Source organism: Ceratotherium simum, chromosome 13 (assembly GCF_057802395.1).
Source record: "Ceratotherium simum simum isolate JZ-2026a chromosome 13, ASM5780239v1, whole genome shotgun sequence".
Taxonomy (NCBI): Eukaryota; Metazoa; Chordata; class Mammalia; order Perissodactyla; family Rhinocerotidae; genus Ceratotherium; species Ceratotherium simum.
This window is the reverse complement of record NC_141912.1, coordinates 56,437,153-56,460,736: the sequence shown is the minus strand read 5'-3', so window position 1 is coordinate 56,460,736 and position 23,584 is coordinate 56,437,153. Positions and strand designations below refer to the sequence as shown.

The 23,584-nt window shown below is 38.9% G+C and overlaps 1 protein-coding gene and 1 long non-coding RNA gene across 3 annotated transcripts in view; one reads left to right on the top strand and one right to left on the bottom strand.

Annotated features, from left to right (window-relative positions):
* The window catches only part of LOC147915737 (uncharacterized), a 36,628-nt gene that overhangs the window by 7,190 nt on the left and 5,854 nt on the right, over positions 1-23,584 (top strand). The window lies entirely within an intron of this gene.
* PRIM2 (DNA primase subunit 2) overlaps positions 14,731-23,584 on the bottom strand; it is a 270,879-nt gene continuing 262,025 nt past the window's right edge. For both annotated transcript variants that reach the window (XM_087438764.1, XM_004423993.3), the window contains exon 14: positions 14,731-15,352. In XM_087438764.1, coding sequence (XP_087294890.1) covers positions 15,128-15,352 — 225 coding nt within the window. In that variant the 3' untranslated portion in view covers positions 14,731-15,127. The remainder of the gene's footprint in view (positions 15,353-23,584) is intronic.

Genomic DNA, 23,584 nt, shown 5'->3' with positions numbered 1-23,584 from the left:
ACTTAATTCTTTAGCTTCAGAATTTTTGTTTGGTCCCTTTCTGTGATATCTATCTCTTTGTTAAATTTTTCATTTTGTTAATGTATTGTTTTCTTGATTTTATTTGTCTTTCTCTGTTTTCTTGGAGCTCATTGAGTTTTATCAAAATAGCTATTTTGAATTCTTTATCAGCTAGATCACAACATATCATGTCTTTGAGTTCAGTTACTGGAGGATTATTATTATCTTTTGATGATGACATGTTTCCTTGGTTCTTCATATTCCTTGGAGTATAACACTGCTATTTTTGCATTTGAATTAGCAGACACCTCTTGGAGTCTTTACAAGTTGTCTTTGGGTGAGAGATATTTTTCATTGGTCCTGCTTATATCTGGGATTTTCTCCAACGTAGTATGGATACACCTGCTCCACACTTCTTACTCTCTCTTGTGACAGAATTCTTAAGCTGATGTGTCTTCTCTGGTGTTTACAACTCATCAGGATGGCTGCTGGGAACCTCTATTTGTTTCCCGGCAGCTGGTGCTACAGCTCCAGTTTGTGGTTTCTGCCTTGCCCACAGACCCTAGGCTGCTATTCTGAGCACATTCCCTATTTATTGGAGCTCACTCTCATTGCTGCTCTTGGGAGTGAACACAAAGAGCTGGCCGCAGAGCAAGGGGAGGTGTGGGTTTAGCACTCAGACTGTTGGGAGTACCCACAGCCTGGGTGGAGAGATCCTTAGGAGAGAATCTTCCAGCAGCTCATGTGAGAGGGCTTTCTGCAGGAGTCCTGAACAGAGTCAGCAGGAACCATCTCCCTTTAATTCACTTTGATATCCTTATCTGCGTCCTTTCCAATCTCCTCCCTCCTCCAAGTCAGGAGGTCCCGCCACAATACTGTGGGTGCTGCTGGAGAGAAATGGGTTTCTCCAGCAGCTTCACACATAGCTGGGGTAGCCAGGAACTCACTTGGTGTTCTCCTTTCCCCACAGGAGAGATCACTACTGGCTAGTTTATCCCTGCTCTGGTCACCTTGGGAGAGGGGCAGCACTGGTAAAGTTCCTCTTATCTTCTTCAATACGTCCACACTCATATTTTTCTGTTTGCTCCAACAGAGTGATAGCATCTCTCTTCAGGAAGGCTGGACTTCTACAAAGTCTCTCTTGTTCTGGCTCTCTGTCCAAGACAGCAATCTCCAGGTTTTCCTCAACCATGGTCAGGAGGGGGTGGGGCCAGTTCACTGGCTTCTGCTGGTTCCGCAGCCCATACTGAGGTCTGTCTGCCTATTATCTGATGCACATGTGGGTAAGACTCCTCCTGGGTCCTTTAGAGTACGGAATTAGATCCTGAAACTCCCACAAAGGTACTTTTTCTTTGAGGATAGATGCTGGGTTTTTGTTGTTGAAAGTGGGACAAAAAGGAGGGACATCTTACACAACCATGATGTTGACATCACTCCCCTCTGCCCATTTTTTAATCAGATAGTTTCATTTTTTGCTATTGAGTTGTAGGAGTTACTTATATTTTTGGATATTAACCCCTTATCAGATACTATGATTTGCAATATTTTCTCCTATTCCATAGTTTGCCTTTTCATTGCGTTGATGGTTTCTTTTGCTGTGTGGAAGCTTTTTAGTTTGATGTACACCCACTTGTTTGTTTTTGCTTTTGTTGCCTTTGCTTTTGGTGTCAAATCCATAAAATCATCACCAACACCTATGTCAAGGAGCTTACCCCTATATTTTCTCCTAGGAGTTTTATGGCTTCAGCTCTTTTTTTCAAGTCTTTAAAGCATTTTGAGTTTATTTTGGTGTATGGTGTAAGATAGGGGTCTAATTTCTTTCTTTTCATGTGGCTTTCAAGTTTTCCCAACACCATTTATTGAAGAGAATATCCTTTCCCCATTGTATATTCTTTGCTCCTTTGTCATAAATTAATAGACCACATATGTATGGGTTTATTTCTGGGCTCTCTATACTGTATATTCTTTACTACTTTGTTGTAAATTAAATGACCATATATGAGTTGGTTTATTTTTGCACTCTATACTGTTCCATTGAGCTATGTCTCTGTTTTTAATGCTAATACCATAATGTTTTGATTATTATAGCTTTGTAATATAGTTTGAAAATAGGAATTGTGATGCCTACAGCTTTGTTCTTCTTTCTCAGGATTGTTTTAGCTATTCAGGGTCTCTTGTGGTTCCACGCAAGTTTTAGGATTGTTTGTTCTATTTCTGTGAAAAATGCACTTAAAATTTTAATAGGAATTGCCTTGAATATGTAGCTCACTTCAGGTAATATGGACATTTTAACAATACGAATTCTTTCAATCCATGAGCATGGAATATCTTTCCATTTATTTGTGTTTTCTTCAATTTCTTTCATCAGCGTCTTATAGTATTCAGTGTGTAGGTCTTTCACCTTTCTGGTTAAATTTATTCCTAGGTATTTTATTGTTTTTGATTCGATTGTAAATGGGATTGTTTTCTTGACTACTCTTTCTGTCAGTTTGTTATTAGTGTATAGAAACACAACAGATGTTTTGTATTGATTTTGTATCCTGCAGCTTTACTGATTTTATTAGTTCTAACAGTTTTTTAGTGAAGTCTTTAGGGTTTTCTATAAATAATATTATGCCATCTGCAAATAGTGACAGTTTTACTTCCTCCTTTCTGATTTGGATGTCTTTTATATCTTTTTCTTGCCTAGTTGCTCTAGCTAGGTCTTCCGATACTATGTTGAATAAAAGTAGTGAGAGTGGGCATCCTTGTCTTGTCCCTGATCTTAGAGGAAGAGCTTTCAGCTTTTCACCATCAAGTATAACGTTAGCTACAGGCTGTCACATAAGGCCTTTATTATGTTGAAGTATGTTTCCTCTATACTCACTTTGTTGAAAGTTTTTTTCACAAATTGATGTTGAATTTTGTCAAATGCTTTTTCTGCATCTATTGAAGTGACCATATGATTTTTAAACTTTATTCTGCTAATCTGGGGTATCACATTGATTGATTTGTAGATCGAACCACCTTCATCCCTGGAATAAATCCCACTTGATCTTGGTGTATGATCCTTTAATGTATTGTTTAATTCAATTTGCTAATATTTTGTTGAGGATTTTTGCATCTAGGTTCATCAGGGAACCATCATTGGCCTATAATTTCCTTTTCTTGTGGCATCCTTGTCTGGTTTTCGTATCAGGGTAATGTTGGCTTTGTAAATGAGCTTGGAAGTTTTCCCTGCTCTTCTAATTTTTGGAAGAGTTTGAGAAGGATTGGTGTTAATTCTTCTTTGAATGTTTGGTAAAATTCACCAGTGAAGCCATCTGGCCCTGGACTTTTGTTTGTTAGAAGGTTTTTTATTACTAATTCAATCTCCTTATTAGTAATTTGTCTGTTCGTATTTTCTATTTCTTCACGATTCAGCCTTGCTAGGTTGTAACTTTTTAAGAATTTATCCATTTCCTTAGGTTGTCAAATTTGTTGGCGTATAATTGTTCATAGTAGTCTCTTATTATCCTTTGTATTTCCATGGTATACAGAACATTGTAATATCTCTTCTTTCATTTCTGATTTTATTCTTTTAAGTCCTTTCTCTTTTTTCTTGGTGAGTCTAGCTAAAGGTTTGTCAATTTTTATCTTTTCAATGAACCAGATCTTAATTTCATTGATCTTTTCTGTTGTATTTTTAGTCTCTATTTCATTTATTTCTGCTCTTATTTTTCATGTTTCTTGATGTAGGCATTTATAGCTATGTAATTCCCTCATAGAACTGCTTTTACTGCATCCCATAAGTTTTGATATTTTGTATATCCATTTTCATTTCTCTCAAGGTTTTTATTGATTTCTTCTTTGACCCATTGGTTGTTCAGGAGCATGTTGTTTACTCTCCACCTATTTGTGAATTTTCCAGTTTTTGTTCTTGTAATTGATTTCTAGTTTCATACAATTGTGATTGAAATGTTCTGTATATATCTATTAAGTTCATGTAGTTTGAAGTTATTTTAGGCCAATGTTTCCTTATTGACTTTTTGTCTAGACATCTATCCACTGATGAAAGTGGGGTATTAAAGTCCTCTACTATTCTTGTACTGCTGTCTATTTCTCCCTTTAGGTCTGTTAATATTTGCTTTATATATTTAGGTGCTCCTATGTTGGATACATAAATATTTACAAATGTTATATCCTCTTGGTGGATTGACCCCTTTATCACTATGTAATGCCCTTCTTTGTCTCTTATTACAGTCTTGGGCTTAAAATCTAATTTGTCTGATATAAAGATAGCTACCCCAGCTTTCTTTTGGTTCCAAATGCCTGGACTATCTTTCTCCATCCTTTATTTTCTGTCTGTATGTATCCTTTATCTGAAGTGAGTCTCTTGTAGACTGCTGCATATAGATGGGTCTTGTTTTTTTAATCCATTCTGCCACTCTATTGGAGAATTTAGTCTATTTACATTAAAGTAATTAGTGATAGGTTTGTAATTATTGCCATTTTGTTAATTATTTTCTGGCTGTTTTATAGTTCCTCTATTCTTTTCTTCTTCTCTTGATCTTTTCCTTTGTGATTTTATGATTTTCTGTAGTGGTATGCTTAGATTCCTTTCTCTTCATCTTTTGTATATCTACTATAGGTTTTTGCTTTGTGGTTACCATGAGGCTTACATAAAACAACTTATTTTATAAAAGTCTATTTTAAGTTGATAACAATTTAAGTTTGAATGTATTCTAAAGCTCTATCCCTCAGGCCACAGCTATGAAGATTGACTAATAGACCTCTTTCACAGAAAGACTGGGTGCCTCAGTCAGTTGCCTCTTGGCGTGCCCTGGGGTTGGTAGCTGGTTAAGAACTCTCTCTCTGTTTGTTACAGTCCTGTGGGACCCACAAGTGTAAGCCCTGCTGGCTACCCAACGCAGGTGATCTAGAGGGTCCCCTGGGTGGCAGCTGCAAAAATCAGGATGCCAGATGAGGGTACAAGCTCTTTCAGGGAGGTACTGGTGAGCTGAAGTAAGGCAGAGGGAGAGTACCTGCTGACCTCTGTCCCTGGAGAGTATTTCAGTAGGTCCCTAGATGTGTGTTAAATTAGATGCCTGCCTCTCAGGCTGATGCTTTAAGATAAGCAAATAAGACTCTTTTACAGAAAGTCTGAGTGACTTTCAGTCAGCTGCCTCTGCATTGGGTCCTAGCGTGGGTGAGTCTGTGTGAACAAGTCCTTTAAGAACTGTTTCTCAGTTCGTTATAGCTTTGTGGGTCTCATGGCTCCAAGCCCCACTGGCTTTCAAAGCTAGATATTTTGGGGGCTCATCTTTCAGGTGCAGGTCTTAAGAGTTGGGGTGCACAATGTGGGGTTCATACCCTTCACTCCTCAGGGAGAAGCTCAGGGTTTTGAGCTCCCTCCCAATTGTGGGTTGCTGCACTGGGGGTTGAATTTATGGTGCAATTGTGTCTCAGCCTCTGCTATTCGCTTCAATGTGGGTTTTTTTCTCATTTGCCTGATGTGTAGGAGTCACTCAGCTAGGTTTTGGGTTTTTTTCAGAGGAAATTGTTCCATATGTATCTGTAGAATCAGTGTGTCCACGGGAGGAGGTGGGTTCAGAATCTTCCTACATCGTTGTCTTGAACTGGAACCCCTAAATTTTCAATTTCTAATTGTTTATTGATAGTATTGTGGGGGAAGAGGGAGAATCCCCCTCTGCCCTTTCCCTTAAGGTTCTTATGGCTGGCCAAATAATTAACAAACAGGTTAGCAGGAGAAAATACTACCAAGTTTAATAACATGTATACATGGGAGAAAGCAGGGACACTGCATTTCTCAACACAATAGCAGAAATTCTCATCTTAAATACCATGTTCAGCCAAGGACAAAGGAGGATGTTGGGGGTGGGGGGGGTCAGTTAAAGGAGATTACCACTAAAGCACTGTAAACAAGAGTAAGGTTATTATGCAGATTTAAGGCCTCATCTTCCACATCAATAAGTTTCTAGAAATGAGGTCATCCCCCCTCTTCCCAATACAGAGAGGGAGATATCTTTACAAACGGAGATTTCCCTTATAAATATAAATGTTTGTCTGGCAACTACTCGCAGGGCCATCCAGAGAATGTGGCCAGAGAGACAGAACTTCCGCTAATGGGCTTGTTGGTGCCTTTCCTATTGTAACATCTATTTTACATTATATTACAGCCATCAGATAGAAGATCTATTCCAGGAAGGAGTTACTATGTCAAATTCTTTAGGCAGGTAGTGGGGGAGGTCAAATGTCCGTCAGAGAAAATAATCAAAGTAAAGAGACATATTTCAGGGTGGCCAAATCTTGATCTCCCACAGTATATAGAACTATAAGTAAATTTTGTATATTGGCTTTGTATCCCCTGATCTTACTAAATTCACTTATTTATTCCAGTAACATTTCTGAAGATTCCATAGGATTTCTATATATATAATCATGTCATCAGTGAATAAAGACAGTTTTGTTTCTTCTTTTCCAAACTGTATGCTTTTCATTTCTTTTTCTTGGCTTATTGCACTAGCTAGGACCCCCAGGATAGTGTTGAAAGAGAAATGGTGAGACTGGATGTTCTTGTCTTGTTCCAGATGTTTAAAAAAAAAAAATCTTTCACCATTAAGTCTGGTCTTACCTCTAGGATTTTCATAGATGTCCTCTATCAGGTAAAGGAAGTTTGCTTCTATTGCTTGTTTATTGAGAGTTTTTGTCATGAACCAATGTTGAGTTTTGTCACATGCTTTCTCTGCATCTATTGAAGTGATCACACTTTTTTGTCTTTTATTTTGTTAACATGTTGAATTACATTGATTGATTATTGAAAGTTAACCTGACCTTGCAATCTTGGGATAAACCTCAATTGGTCATGATGTATTATCCTTTTTATATATGGCTCAATATTAGTCGCTAACATTTTGTTAAGGAGTTTTGCCTCTATTCCTGAGGGGTATTGGTCTGTAATATTCTTTGTAATGTGATCTCTGCTTTTTGGATTCAGGGCAGTGCTAGCTTCATAATATGAGTTGGGAAGTGTACTGCCCTCCTTTAGTTTCTGAAACAGTTTGTGTAGGGTTGGTTTTGTTTTTAGTTTTTATTGGATAGAATGTACCAGTGAAGACATTTGAGTCTAGAATTGTTTTAGGGGACAATTTTAAGTTACAAAATCTATTTTTAATTGATATAGGGTTATTCAGGTGTTCCATTTCTTTTTCAGTTAGTTTTGGTAATTTGTATCCTCAAAGATTTTGCCCCTTTCATCTAGGTCAAAGATTAATTAACTATGGTTTGTGGGTCACATCTGGCCAGATTGCAGGCCAAATCTAGCCATACCCATCTGTTTATGTATTGTCTATGGTTGCTTTTGCACTATAATAACAGAATTGAGTAGTTGCAACAGAGACTATAGGGTCCAAAAGCTGAAAATCTTTACTATGTTGGGTGAGAGGTTGAATTAGGACACCTCTAGAGTGCTTGCTGTTAGAAAGGCTTAAAAGGAGGAAATATACAAATATATCTGGGGTGGGCTGTATTCTCCCAGGTTAAGTGGCAGGAATCTGCAGATAGCCTTTCTCATTAACTTTGTCCGCCTAAACAGCGGATAATACCTTCACAAATAGGCTGTTTTTCCTAAAGTAAGCATAAGGTCGCCCACAGGCTGTATGTATTCCCTTTTGCCTTGGTGCTTTTTACAGCTTGCAATTTGAGTATGAATAGAAGCTGTATGTAACTCTGGTGCTTAACTTATTTGATGTACAGATCCAGTTATTAAGGAAATTTTGTATGGATTTAAGTGGTATTCTTAGTACCAAGAAGTTGGATGTGTCCTGAACCTTCTAGCTTCTTAACGGACCTACTGACGGGACATCCACCATAATAGCACAGGGGCCTGGATGGGACGCCAAAAGAAAAAAATCCAAATCTTCCCTCTGATTTCTATGACTAAAACCCAGATCACGTCTTACAGGAGACAGGTTGTTGTGGTCTCAGGAGAGGGATTGAATTGAAATGACAGAGAAGGTGCCATGGAATAGACAAGGGAATAAATGGGTAGCCCTCTGACCAAGGCAAGAGATGATACGTTAACTATTCTTGAGGAGCTGATGGACAACACAAGGCATATGAAACTTCCCACAATTTTGTGTGCCAGTTCTGGCTCTACTTTTTCTAGATTATTCCGTGATATCAAGGAAGCCACAGTTAGGAGAAATCTTGGTAGTAGAAACTCCTTATACTTTCGAGAGTCTGTAGTTTGCTTTTATCTCAAGAGCTAAGGGTTCCGGAATTTTTTTTTTTTTTTATAGAGCAAAATTAAAATATTCTTCTCCTTTACCACAAGAAATATTCTATTATTGTAGTTTCTAAATTTTATTTTGGGCAAACCCTTTCTTCAAACAAAATTTAATAGGACCCCTATAAAATAATAGCTAACAATTATTTAAACCATGTGTCAGACCATATACAAAGCATTTGACAACAAGTTATCTCATTCAATCTCACACCAATCCTAAAATGTAGGTAATATTATTATCCCAATTTTACAGAGGAGAAAATTGAAGCAAGAGAATTAACTCACTTGTCTAAAACAATAGAAAAGAGTTGGTCTAGTTGGGGCCTGCAGTTTGGGCTGCTCAGCCATGGACGCTGGTCCTCAGGCCCTCGGTGTGAAAACCAATGATGGAGAAGAATGTACAGGCCAGAGTCACAGACCCTGATTCATCAGGGAGTTTGTGACCCAGCTCAGGGGATTTAATCTCTCCAGGTGTCATTTTATTTTTTAGGGAAAATGCAGATGATTACTATTCTTATCCACTTCCAGAGGTGCCATGGTGGCTCCTGATTTGATCTGCATGAAAGGATGTTTGAAGTGCTTGGAGACTAGGTAGCACACAGGCATCATTGCCATTGGGAATCATACGTGAGCCCATGGAAATATCGCAGCCCTGACAGAGGCCATTTTAGGATGCTTTCTCTAACTGAAGCTCAGGTTGCCTCGGCTCTTCCCTTTACAAGGACAGCAAGTACTTTGTGACACTGTTTCAGCAATTTTTCACACCATGGTGTACGCCATATATAGGCAATCCTCCAGTTTCAGTTTACAATTCTCTATCTACTCCGCCTGGCCACAAAGGTGTCAAAGGTGAGGCAGTCAAAGGGGGAATCCACTGACATTAGGTCCTTTTACTAAAACCTTGGTTTAGTAAAAGGCCCCTGAGTCATTCTACCCCTTATTTGTAGGTTTTGGAAACACTGAATTTGAGATTCCTGTGGGATAATAAGTAAACATTCATTCACTCTACATACACTTACTGAGTGCCCAAGATTGTTGAGCATCATGCTAAGAACTAGAGACAATGCTAATTATTAGGGATTCAAATATGAAAGTGATATAGTGTCTTCCCTCAAGGACTTTATAGTCCAATGAAGGGGACATAATAGATGATGATAAATACAGTAAGTAGTATGATATAAATATGTTAGATGGCCTAAAAGGGACAACAAACCTATACTGGGGTCATCAGAGAAGACTGAAAGAATGTGTACCTAACCCGAGCCTTAGAGGAGAAGCAGTAGTTAGCAGGGCAAGGAATGAAAGGGTGTTCCAGGCTGGAAGAGTAACAAGGATGAGAGAGATGAGAGCACAGTGAGTGTGCAGGGCAAGCTTGTCTGGAATGGCTAAATCACAGGTTGGATCATAGAAAAGAAGGTGACTGGCAATAGATGAGACTGCAGAGGCAGGCAGTGGTCAGGCCATGGAGGGCCTCCTCATACATGAAATCATGGGCTGTTGGACTTCATTATATAGGTAAGAGAGAGCCATGTTTGAGAAGACAAATACTTTAGGGGGAAAAAAGTACTCAGGTTACATTTTGAAGAAGGATGTGGGAATAGGTGCAGGGTAGGCAATAGAGACTAGGATAGGAAGTGAAGAGATCACTGTGGTGATGTAATACAAGCTAGCAGTGAGGAGAGAGTAATCCAGGGCAGTACAAGTGGGAATGGGAGGAGAGGAAACTGTTTGGGATTTCTCAACCTTGGCACTACTGACATTTCTTTGTTGTGAGGGGCTGTCCGGTGCATTGTAGGCTGTTCAGCAGCATCCTTGGCCTCTACCCACTAGATGCCAGTAGCAGGCCTCCTCCAGTAGTGACAACCAAAAATGTCTCCAGACATTACCAGATGTCTCCTGTGGGCAAAACTGCCCCCCGTTGAGATTCACTGGCTTAGACATGCTGATTTTAAAACAGAATCAGTTGGACTTGGATGTGTGGAGAAAGTAAGAGAGAACAGTCAAGGTTAACTTAGAGATTCTACAATCACCAATTCATGGGAAGAAAGAGAACAGGTTTGATTTTGGACACATCAGAGATATACGTGGGATATCCTGATGTACATCAGATATCCTGATGGAGGCCCAAGAGGCAGCTGCATGGATGGGTCTGTGCTCAGAGGAGAGGTCCCAGTTGGAAATGCAGATTTGGGAATTATTTGCGTATAGATGGGAAGTAACAACAAGGGAGTGGAGGAGATCACCCAGGGAGACGCATGGAGTGAGAAGAGCACCAGGCAGGAACTCTAGTGAGAACCAAGAGTTAAGGGTGGTGGAGGATCATTAAATCATCATTCTAATTCTCTGCAGTGAGAGGGAAGATGAAAGAGAAGCAGGTAGCACTATGTCCTTTTCCATCAGTAACGATGATCTTCGTATCTTCTACGACCCAAGTGGAAGCTAAAATTAAAAAAAAAAAAGGTGGTGGTGGAATCAGGAAAATTTGCATTAGATGGTTTTCTTATTTCACAGTCTTAAATTAAATGCATCATTTGCTGAATTTATTTTCTATGCTTTCAGTACAAAACAAAATACAAAACAAAAAAAACTCCCAAAACCCTTGAAGAGCCTCGTAGCTCTATTATGATGAATGAATACCTAGAAACTCAGGGCTGAATTGGAAATTCCATCATGCATTTATTAGCAGTGTTGTTTCATTACCTTGTCATCAATGTTCAAAAACAGTACTGCAGTTGAAGGCTCAGGGGAAATACAGAAGCTTTATATACAGACATATTCTTCAGCTTTTGATAAGGTTCTACAGTGATAGTTCTTGGAGAAAATAAAATGTCATGAAACAATGGACAAAAAGAGCTTATGGGACAGAAAGCAAATCCAATAACAGGAAATAGGATCACTTCTGGCAGGAAGGTCAGATGATGTGGGAAGACAATTTCCTGCAGGTGACAAGATTTCCATAGAGCCACAAAGCTAATTGCCTACAATGCCAATTATGGTGAAAAACCTTAGACTCAGGCAATAGCTCCTTGTCAAAAAGGAACTCAACATCAAAAAGAAAGCCAGATGCTTTGGGTAAGTAAGTGATTACCTGAATGTCAGTCAGACACCCCTGTGAGAAACACTGACTCTTCAGGCCAACAATGTATTTTGAAGGCCCCCTCCCAAATAATGCCGTGCATCTTCCAAAGGGCCTGCCAGCCCAACCCGCACACCTGTTCAAAATGCACCTTTCACACACTGTGGTTCTGACCGCAGTGCAAGGGAGACAAACCAAACCAACCTCTTGAAGTAATTCCCCATCTGACTCATTTGTCAGAGGGGTTTTGCCACTTTTCTTGGCAGCACAGGACCTGCTTGCCTAGTTTCTGTCGGGAGCACTGGACTGCTGTCCCAGCTCCAGCCCCTCGTGCCTCTGCCTCAGCCTTCTCTCTTCTCCCTCTGCCAACATCAGCAAAGAAGTGAACAAATGGATCTAATTACCACAGTGGTTTGAGGCTTCTCAACTTTTTTCCCCCTTCCAGCTGTAAAGATGTCCTCAGACTGAGCTTCACATCCAGAACTGCTGTCAAACCCTCATTGTAATGGGCACTTAAATTTAATGTCAAGCTGATGCCTCTGGAAGACCTTGATTAAATCTGCAAACAGTAGACTCGAACCAAACCAGAACGTTCAAGTTGTCTCATTTCGCCTTTCAAGCTTAAATCCCAGAAGTTTTCTTTTCTTCTTTGCAAAGAATTACAGAAGTTTGCTTGCCAAGACCCTGAGTATCAGTAAGACAGCAAAGTGTAACAAGCAAAACACTCTGAATGCTTTTAGAGAGAAATCCTGCAGCTTATTAAAATTCTATATGAATTACAGATCTTTCCCATTGCTTTGTTTTGCTCCCTCTCATTCAAAACCTATAACTATTCAGTTTTATGACTCTGTAATAGTTTAAGCAGTCCTAAAAAGTTTATTTAAAATCTTTCCTAGTGTTCTTTTATGCACATTGCAATTAAGAGTTTTGTACTGGGGCCGGCCCCGTGGCTTGGTGGTTAAGTGAGCGCGCTCCACTGCTGGCGACCCGGGTTCGGATCCCGGGCTCCCACCGGCGCACTGCTTCTCTGGCCATGCTGAGGCCGCGTCCCACATACAGCAACTAGAAGGATGTGCAGCTATGACACGCAACTATCTACTGGGGCTTTGGGGGGAAAAAATAAATAAATAAAATCTTTAAAAAAAAAAAAAAAAAAAGAGTTTTGTACTGTATGGGCAGAGGGAGAAACATTATAGGAAACAACATAAAAGAAATATGATAGAATCGCCACTAACAATGTCCGAGCTTCAACCAGCTACAAATTTCCAACCTTGTCTCTTTCTTCTGCTGTTTTTCCTTTTGTCTCTGATACTCATACAGCCTCTCCTCTTTGAAGAGGTAATACAAGACTAGAAGTTAAAAGAAGCTGGAAGATTCATATTCTTTTTCATTGGCTACTGTTTTGAAAAGAGGCTGCTGGCTTTTGATTTTTTTCTTTTGGCTTCTTCCTACATCATCCGATTCAAACAGGTCTGCTTTCAAAGAAAACAAATCAAAATTGTCAAGGCCTGTGAAGCATGAAAAAAAAATTGCTTTTTCCAACTCCAAAAAGCACCAGAAAGACATGAATTTCTATCTTCTTATATAAACCTCTAACCCCATCCTCTAATCTATAGAGTTCACAAAATATTTATATATTCTTCTGTATAATACATGACAGGAGACCAGACCTTATTACAAAGAAATTGAACTTGCAATACAACAAATATTTAAACTAGTGTTATTTCGGAGTTTGACTAGACACATAAAGCATTCAAGTAGGATGACAAATTCTTGGGGCTGCCAGTATAAAATAAACAGTCAGCTGAGACACAGCTACTGTGCTGTTAATGGCTCTGTCCTTTCAGCTCGTGGGAGCCCAGGCTTCATAAAAGAAGGAGAACATGAGGCAGAAGAAAAAGATAGCCTTGCAAAATGTTGCCAGATATGAAATATCCTCTCATAAGATTTCTCACTGAACTACAGCACTGAGACTGCGTCTAACATTTCCCTTCTTTTAACATAACAGAGACCTTCACTTCTATGCTTGGCTTTCTAAAGCTAACGTAATTCAGTGATTAAAACAGCCCCATGTAGCACTTGTTCTTAACGTTTAAAAAAAAAAAGGCTTGCGGTTTTGTAGTTCATGGATAAAGTGGTAGGCAGACATCAGAGTCCTGTTGAGAACCATACACAATAAAAGGATAAGCAGATGGTTTCAGAAGGGAGAGATTTATAGGGGTAATTTGTAGTGGAATAATACTATTTTCTGAACTAGGTAATAATAATTCACAAAGACAAGTAAAGGTTCAGATAGTATCTCATTTAATTATATGTTACTAAATATTCCAAGAAATCTTTGCTCAGCAGCTTAAAATAAAAACCCGATCAGCTGACATTTTTAGGTTCTGATGATCTGATCCTGTTTAGTGCCTTTTCATGTTGCTGCAGTTTTTCACTGGATTTAAAATGTGGTGCCTCTAACAGTCCAGTTTTAGGAATATAATGTCCTCTTTTCAATTTCGCTAGTGGCTGATTCTAGAGGATCGAGGAAAAGGTCCCCTCCTCACTAGGAAAACAGGACAGAAATAGAGGAATATTTTTATATAATCCAAGGTAATAGGTGAGGGAGGGTTACATTTCAACCCGGGTCTCTCTTCTAAGAGCCCCAGATCCCCTGGGTGAGTGAGTGGAGGCATGAGGAGGAGACTGAGCGCTGCACAGGGGCGTCCACAAGGACACTGCTCCGACAGGCATGAAGGGCAGTCCCTGCCGGCCAAAGGCGGGCAGAGAGAGCAGGCATTAATCCAGCATGTCTGAAATCATCTGCAACATCTACTCAATTCCACTGCTGGCCTTGGGAGGAGGCGGCTACCATAAGTATCAGAATGTTCAGGACTGAAGTTAATGAATTTACCAAACCTGTTGGGCAATTCACAGCTACCACAGAAACAATAAGGTGTGGAAGTTGGAGGGTGGAATGAAGCAACACTCAGATTCTCCTTACAACCTTCTTGCTTTAGTAACTGTCTCTTCTCACATGGACCTGCCCACAGAGTGAATGGAAAATGACAGCAATAAGGACTACCATCATTTTACATAATAAAACACTTTTATCTGTTAATACTGTAACTGACCATACAAATTCTGTTTCTCTTAATTCCCACGTCACAATTCATTTCAGTAGAGTTTGCTGCCGCTCAAAGGGGCAAAAGTTCTCCCTGCTGATGTGGAATAACCACGAATGGCCAACTCAAGGGAAAAAAGGAAAAAGAAAAAGGAGTTTAAAATCTTTATTGGTGACTGGAAGTATGTTGGATATTCCCAAATACCACTTTAAAAACTGAGATAATGTCCAATCTGTTATGACGTAACATGACTATTGCAATTAAGCACAGACACACTCATATACATTTTGATATTTATTAACAAAAAATGGTCCAGAAAAGGATTAGGTCAAAATTAGTGATAAGGATTAAAACAAAAGGCATTTTCAGCTGTATTGTTCTAGAGGACTGTAATCAGTCCAGAAAGCTATTTTATCTCCTAAAACAGGACTAAGTCACACCATTCAAGTGTTGGATTTCAAGAGAAACTCTTTCTCTTCCCTTTTGCTAAACCAAAACACAGTGGAGGTCTTTGTTTTTACCTGCAAGACTGTTTTCCTAAGAAGTGTGTGTGCATGTGGGTCGACTGGGTTGGGGCGGAGGGAGCTGTTAGACAAAAAGGTTAAAAAAGAAAACGGCAAAATCTTAAAAAAGGAAATGAAAGCTCCTGAGGTAAAATGGTTCCTAACGGCCCAAGAATCATTCACTGAAATAATCCTCTAGTCCCTCCATATCCATTTCCAGAGAGGAATTTAAAGAGGCCAGAGCAGAGGATGCATCCTTGGTTTTCTGGACACTTGGTTTGGGTTGAGGAGTTTCTGGTGGGATGGATTCCTTCTTGATGTCTTTACCACCATTTAGAATCCGTTGGCTCTCGACAAAGAACTGATTAGGATGACTCAAAGAAAAGCCACAATCATCCACCTGTACAGGGAAGCAAATGTATAGCGCATGAACACACCACAAAAGCATAAACAAATGGGCTTCAAGAACCACCCCAGACCTCATTCAAAACCTGATTAATACCTGAAACACGGATCCCAGCAGTTCTCGTTCTTAACACTGAATCCCCCGCTTACATGATTTCATTCAGAGGGAGGTTCGACCACCACCTAAACATGAATGGCTCCTGCTTTTATATTTCCAGCCCAAACCTCTGCACTTAGCTCCAGCTGCCCATCCAACCCTAGTTCCATATCCAACTCCTGCTCAACATCTCAGATGGCTCCAAGGCAGCTCCAAGCAAAATGCCTGGCATATTGTCAGTCAGTAAACATTTGGTTAAAAAAAAAAAAAGAGGAGGGGGCAATCTTTAAACATTCTAGAACCACAGAGAATGGATATAAATACAGACACAACTTTGAAACTGGTCTCTGACACTATTCATATTTTAGAGTTTATTTACAAGTCTAGCATATGTAATCTCATTTAGTATAATACAAACTCGTAAAAAGCAACCTAATTTAATGTAATTTCTTCATTCAAATCTTGGGCTTTCCCTGGTCTTACCTTTCATAGAAAATCTTTTTCTTTTCATAATTTTCATCGTGGCTTAATGCAAACATGATTAGGTTCACAGTTTCATGCTATTTCTTTTCTCAAATACTATCACTAAACTTTAAATTGTGAATATCATTTCAAATTATCCATTACTCTGTGCCTTTAAGACTCAGTGAGCCTTTCTGAGGATAGCAGTAACTTTTGTATTTGAAGATTAAGCAAGTACTATTCTTTCCACATTTTGATTCTAAAATGTACAAATGGTGAACAAAAATACATTCCTTAACAGTAAGGAGCAAGCACTTATTTAAGTCTACTATGTGCCAGACACTATTCTAAGTGGCATAAACATGCACACACTCATTCACACACATGTATATACTCAGTTAACTCCCACAAGAGCCCTCTGAGGGTAGACTATCAACAACTTCCCAGTTTTTCTGATAAGGCATCTGAGAGAGAGAGGGATTAAGTAACTTGCCCAAGATCATACCCTGGCAGGGCTGGAGATGGGATACAAATTAGCAGAGTCCATGTTTATAACCAGTATGCTCTGCTGCCATGTCCTTGTGACAAGGTCAATAATTTTATATTGTATTCATCCCTTAAAACGTGTAAACCTTTACCAACTCTTGGTGTTTTCTACTGGGGTGTGACATGCGAGCAAGACAACACTCACAAGGAAGTGTCTCCTGAATGTGAACCTCCTGCATGAGTCACATTCTTCACATTCAACCAGTGTGTCAGACTGAGTTGATCACACATAACACTCAACCTGACTCGAATCCCTGGCCTCCCTGCCTTCTGCAGCTAGAGTTGACAACACAAAGAATACTATTTTGCTTGAGTTAGTTAGTTTGCTGTTTTTTTGTTAGGCAGTATTTTCACTTCATATTTTTTATAAACTTAAGTGATTATACTTCTTTTGTTCATCTGTCTTATATCAATCTTTTTATGTCTCACTCTTTGTGCTGAAGTGACTTGCACATAGTATTTAATAACTATATGGTCAGTCGAGCCCAGAACTAACCAGTGTATGTATACCCGTCATACATTTCACGTACTAATTGAAGACTTACTATGAACAAAGCCATGTTATGAGCCAGTAGTTTTTTAGCATTCAAGAATGCATTTGATTAACTCTAAAGAAATTTCCAGTCTAGTAAGTCATATACTTAAAAACCTCTATCAAGAATGAAGAAGTGATAAGGGTCACAGATTAAGTCCTATTATACTCCATGTTAGAGAGAGATTCTGGCTGGAGAGACCAAGGAAGCCTTTGTGAGGGAAGCGCTATAGGAGATGAGTCTGGAAAGATGGAGAAAGTGAAAAGCTGGGATAATGAGGTCAAGGGCAATCCAAGCAGCAGGACCCCCTGAGCACAGTCAGAGGGAATGTCCCGGGAAAGCAAGGAGTTCAGATGGTGTGGTGTGAAAGGCACAGAAAGGGGAATAATAGGAAATGAGGTTGGAAAGACAGGCTAGGGCCAGACCTGAGAGCCTTGAAAACCAGGGTAAGTAGGCTAGACTGAATTCTGTGTGCAGCAGGGAGTCACTAAAATCCTGAAGAAGGCAGGTGATGAGATTAGAGCTATGAATAATCTGATGATAGATTAAAATTGATTAGCAGGGGGTTAAAGGAGTTGCTATCATGGTCTAGAACGAATCCTCCTAACAGGTAGACCAATAAGCAGAAACAAAGTCTTTTCTGGTAATAATTACTTGAGTACCCCAGGATCATCTGATTTTCTTTAGTCAGTTAATACATGTTGGGCTAATAACTTTATAGTAACTTCAGTGTATAGCAGATTGATAGAGTACAGACTGATTTATTCTAAGAGTTATTACCCAGATCACTAAGAACAAATTTTTATCTGCTACTTTGCTGCTTAATTTCAAAATGTTTCCTGAATGTTTTATGGATACATCTGTAATTTTTATTAGTAATGGAGTCACTTGTGAACTTATTATATCTGATTTTTCACCCAATTCATTAAAAACTGGGAGATCCAATATAAAGTTTGCATTTTACAAAGTGTTGCATGAAAAGTAAGTTTATTGCCTAGCACATTTCAATCAGAGGCTTTAAGTTTTATAAATAGAGAACATTAGACATCGGAAAGACCTTGGGGATCCTTTAAGTTGAACTTCCTCCATGTACAGATTAGGAAACCGAGGCCTAAAGAGATTACATGGTTTACGCAAAGTCACAGAACTAGTAACTGGTTTTGTCTGTATTAGAATTCAGGCCTTTTGACTAGATCACTCAGTTGCTCTGAAATCTGTTTTAAGAGGTTTTATGCAAAGTCAAATAAACTTACAATCATATCATTATCAATATTATTTCTAGAGCTAAACTTAGCTATAAAGATTATTTTAAAATAGTGATAAATTATTTCACGCAAAATATATATTATTATAGCACCTTGTGCTATAATTACATATTGGGGATTTTCTATACCTTGCTTCAAGTTGTTAAAATTTCAATATATCTGTCATCACAGATGACTCTGGATTAAACTGAATTATTAGACTTCAATGTGGACAAAGTGAAATCTGCTGATCTTTATAAGCCTCAGTTTCCTCATCAATGAAATGGAGATAATAATAGCGGCTATGTCATAGGGTTGCTATTGGGAAAACCAAAGAAATGTGAATATAAAAATAAAGAGTCATTGGTTCTATGAAATCTAAATTAAATGCTTTGGGAAAGACTCAAGAAAGGCAAGTCACTTAAAAAAAAGTTGAGGGGCCGGCCCCGTGGCTTAGTGGTTAAGTGCGCATGCTCCGCTACTGGCGGCCCGGGTTCGGATCCTGGGCGCGTACCGACTACCAACGCACCGCTTCTCCGGCCGCGCTGAGGCCGTGTCCCACGTACAGCAACTAGAAGGACATGCAACTATGACATAGAACTATCTACTGGGGCTTTGGGGAAAAAAAAAAAGGAGGAGGAGGATTGGCAATAGATGTTAGCTCAGAGCCGGTCTTCCTCAGCAAAAAGAGGAGGATTGGCATGGATGTTAGCTCAGGGCTGATCTTCCTCACAAAAAAAAAAAAAAAAAAAGTTGAATTCCCAAAAGGATTAGGGAAAAAAATCATATTGCTTTGTATGTATCATTAAGTTCCTTTTCAACTTTAAAGAAACCCAAACTGGAAACTGCTGATGGTGTATTATGGATATGGTTTAACAAAAAAACATGAAATCAAATTCCAATCCTAAAACTATACTCAAACGAAAGATCTTGCCCTTACATCAAAAGATCAGCAAATAAATGACATTTAAATGTTTTAACCTTAAAATATAATGTTTAAGGAATGTACGTTTTTTTTTCTAGGAAGATTGGTGCTCCGCTAACATCTGTTGCCAATCTTGCTCTTTTTCTTTTTATCCTCCCCAAAGCCCCAGTACATAGTTGTGTATCATAGTTGTAGAGCTGTAGCTCTTGTATGTGGGACGCCTCCTCAGCATGGCTTGATGAGCAGTGAGCAGGTCCGTGCCCAGGATCCAAACCGGCGAACCCTGGGCTGCCAAAGCAGAACACGTGAACCCAACCACTACGCCACCAGGGAGGCCCTGGAATGTACATATTTTTAATGAATCCCCATTTTAACTAATATTTTTATTACCCAACTAAAACAGTGCCAGGGGTCTTGAAAGGAGGGCCTGTACCACAGTTCTGAGTGATGTTACATTTCTCAACTTTCTCTTAAGTCTGCAATTGTCCTTTCTTAACTCCTTTTGTTAAGCTCACTTTACTAAACTTATGGTCTATTAAGTTACTTAACAGCATGATGAAATTATGAAGTTTACTTCTGTTGACTGGATTGTATTTTCTTCTAGGATAGGTTCTTTGTCTTTTAAGTGCTTTCTTTCTTTCACTTTTATTTTTGGCTGAAGGAAATGTAAGTGGTGGCCATTCAGTTTCCTTTCATCTTGCTCAGGAAAATAAACTTAAGAGTTTCTTTGGGGGTAAGGAAGGAACATAAACCAAACAGAATGAAAATAGATTTTACTTTAAAATCAAATTAGAAAAAATAGAGAAAGAGAGTTATCCACATCTAAATCTCCCATTTCATTATTTCTGCTTAAGGGTCAGTAGTTGTTTCCTTTACTCCTCATTAAAAAAAAGACAGGAACACTCAGTTTGCTTCATTCTAGATCTGGAAATATCAGGTGGGAATTTTCACAATTTTGTCTGCTATGAATCTTCTGTTTCTTTCCTTGCCTTTTTTCTTATTTTATTCCCATTGGTGATGTTTTTCTTTGTGGTTGATGGTCTTTTATTATGTTTTGCACATTTCGTTGAGTATTGGGAGAGGGAAATTTTGTGATGCATTTTCTTTCTGCCATATTAGCTTGGAAGTCCCAAAGTGCTATAAAGGATCTGAAACAAAATCACTATAGTTGGAGTCTATGGGGTGGTGGGGTGGAGGTCTTCATAGGCTACATTATAAATTTTGGATTTCATCTTCAGAGCAATGAGGAAGTCTTTTAAGGTTTTTTTTAAGCAGCTTACCAAAATGATAAGATTCTTGTATTTTAAGGATCACTCTAGCAGCTGTGTGGAGGAGAAAGAACTGGAATGGGGCATGTGCTGCAGATGCTAGGAAATGCATTAGGAGCTACTGCAGTCATCCAGTATTCTAACTGATATCCACAATAATGGCCTGGAGTTATTATAAAATAGCTTAACTGTATTTGGTATGTCCTGTTCAAGATTGCAGGAAAATGTGTGATAGATTTTAACAAGATTTCTGTAAAGATTTATATAGTGGGGAAAAAAATTATGCTCAGCTATTTGGAAAATAAGTTTCCAGAATGACTCAGTGCCTAAAGAGGTCTATTTCTAAAGAAACTATTTTCAATTAAAATTCAGAGATTAATCTACACAAGGCCCTGTGTTTTCATTTACACATGGAGTATGACGAAAGAAAAAAATACACTGCAATACAAAACATTGCTCCCTAAAAATACTGAGGAAAACTGGTTTCAACAGGCCAGCTTTTGACATATACTAAGTGGCTATCTTGTGAACATTTGCTTGGAATCAACACATTTTACAGACAATGACCTTCACACAAACACGGGTCTCGTATTTCTGCCACAGCAAATGTAGATTTTGAAGGAATGGAAGCAATATTGTTTTACCTTTGGGATATTCGGGTTTTAATCAAGAAGTTTTGCAATGACAGCTTATAATGAGGCAGCTGGTATTACCAAAAAAGCCATATGGAATGATCACAGTGCTGCTGCAAATGGTATCAATTAACTGGTTCAGTTTCAAAACTTTCATTAAAGTGAGTTTGATCACAGAGGCCTCAGGAAAATAAACAGGAATTTTTTTCTAATGGGTGAAGGGGACAGCAGGCAGGATGGCAGAAACCTGACAATAAAAATAGATTCTATTTTTAAATTAAACTAGAAAAAATATGAAAAGATATTCACATCTACAAATCTATAATGAGACATCTAGTGAATACAAAAGCCTTTTTATTTCATTGATTTATGTGTGGTTTAAGTTAGACAATTTCTATATGTGGGAGGATTTAGACACGTCTTTTCAATATCTTCATTAATCTAAGGCAAGTTTTAAAAATTAACAATAGTAGTAATACTCTTGTAGGAATAATCAATAGGAGAGATACTACAAAAGCAGATTTGAAAACTAAAAAGAAAAATACTTCTTATTTTTTAGTGATTAGGTCACAAACTCAATGTTTAAATCTAATTTTCATAACAAAAAAAAGAAAGAGGTTGAATAATAGACCTCAATTTGTGAAAGTTCAGAGGCCTCTTAATTATTTGTGGACCCTTTTAATTAAGAACATATATGAAATTAAAACTGTCAAGCTGAGCATAGAAATTAAGGAATACAGTCTTCGAGGGAAAGTGTCATGCAAAACTGGTGCTGAAAATATCAAACATATGTGGCTTATCTGGCAAGATTTCTGTTCTGATAAAACTGATGAGAACTAATGTCTACTATTTTATTGATGTTTAGTCCTTTAAATTTTGTAAAAACAAATTCCTTGTTTTTAAATAAGAATGATATTTTCCACATTTAGGTGTAACAGAAAGAGGACTAGACCCACAGCAGACTGGGGTTCCACAGGTAGACTGGGGTTCCTCCTCCAGATCCCCCATTAACCAGTTGTGATACCTTGGGCAAGTCATGGTCACATAGAACTGCTGAACCTCAGGGTTTTTTTTTAAATGTAAACTATGAAATTTGGATCATGAATCTAGACAGGAAAATGCTAATGACCTCAACAATCATTATTACAAATTCAGTACCAGATCCTATAGAACAGCACAGTCATGGTTAGGCTCATAAGCTTTAGATGGGTAACTCAACAGCCTGGTTCAAATCCAAGTTCCATCCCATATAAGTAGTATGACTTTACACAGGTTGCTCAGCTGCTCTAAGCTTTATTCATAAATGGGGCTAAAACAGTACCTAGCTGTAGTACTGTGAAGTGGATCAAAGAGCTAATGTGCCCTGAGTACTTAGTGCTGTGCTGGGCATGCATTAAGGGATCTATAGATGTTGGCTGATATTATTATTTTCATTATTGGTAATATTATAGGATATATTTTCCCTATGAAATATTTTATCAAGAAATTCTGCAACTATAGAACCACAATAGAAAAATTATTTCACGAAAGGGGCCGGCCCGGTGGCGCAAGCGGTTAAGTGCGCGCGCTCCGCTACGGCGGCCCGGGGTTCGCTGGTTCGGATCCCGGGCGCGCACCGACGCACTGCTGGCAAGCCATGCTGTGGCGGCATCCCATATAAAGTGGAGGAAGATGGGCACGGATGTCAGCCCAGGGCCGTCTTCCTCAGCAAAAAAAGAGGAGGATTGGCGGATGTTAGCACAGGGCTGATCTCCTCACAAAAAAAAAAAAAAAAATTATTTCACGAAAACTAAATATAAAACACGAAAATACTCATGAAACAGCATAGCATAGTAGCTGATGACGGATTCAATAAACACAGTATCTTTCTTGGGAGGGTCATGGATCCCTTTGAAACCTGAGAAGTACCACAGAATCCAAGAAAAAATGTATATACATACTCATAAAAAAATTGTTTCAAGAGGTGTATGGACCTCCAAGTCCATTCTTGGCTGTCTGTCCTAGGCTAGGAAGCCATGATCAGCGTCAGTGGTTGCAAACGGGGGGTCAGTGGGCTGAATTTGACCTGCAGATGTGTTTTGTCGGCCTGTACAGGGTCTGAAAACTTATTCATGTGAATGCCTCTAACAGGACATGAGTTCTTGAGGGCACCACAGCTCCTACTATACTGTCTGCTGTTAATCTCAGCCAGCTTCACTTTTTTGGGTTATTTGCCTGACCTTCATAGGCCTCTGAGTTTGTGACTCTTGTTGTACACCTTTCAGAACCTACTAGCAGGCCATCTTGTACGAAGGAGGCTGGCAAGATAAAAACCAAACACATATCCCAGACTCCTTGCAGTTGAGGGTCCACCATGTAAGCTAGGTTCTGCCATGCAGATAGATACGAGACGTGGGAAGTAGATTAGAACAACATGATGCGGCAGCCACAAGTTAAAGGATCAGATTTTCTGCAAGGAAAATGGCAAAAGCCTTTGGTTCTTCTGGGCAGCTGTGGCAAAAGTTCTAGATCTACTCCGGG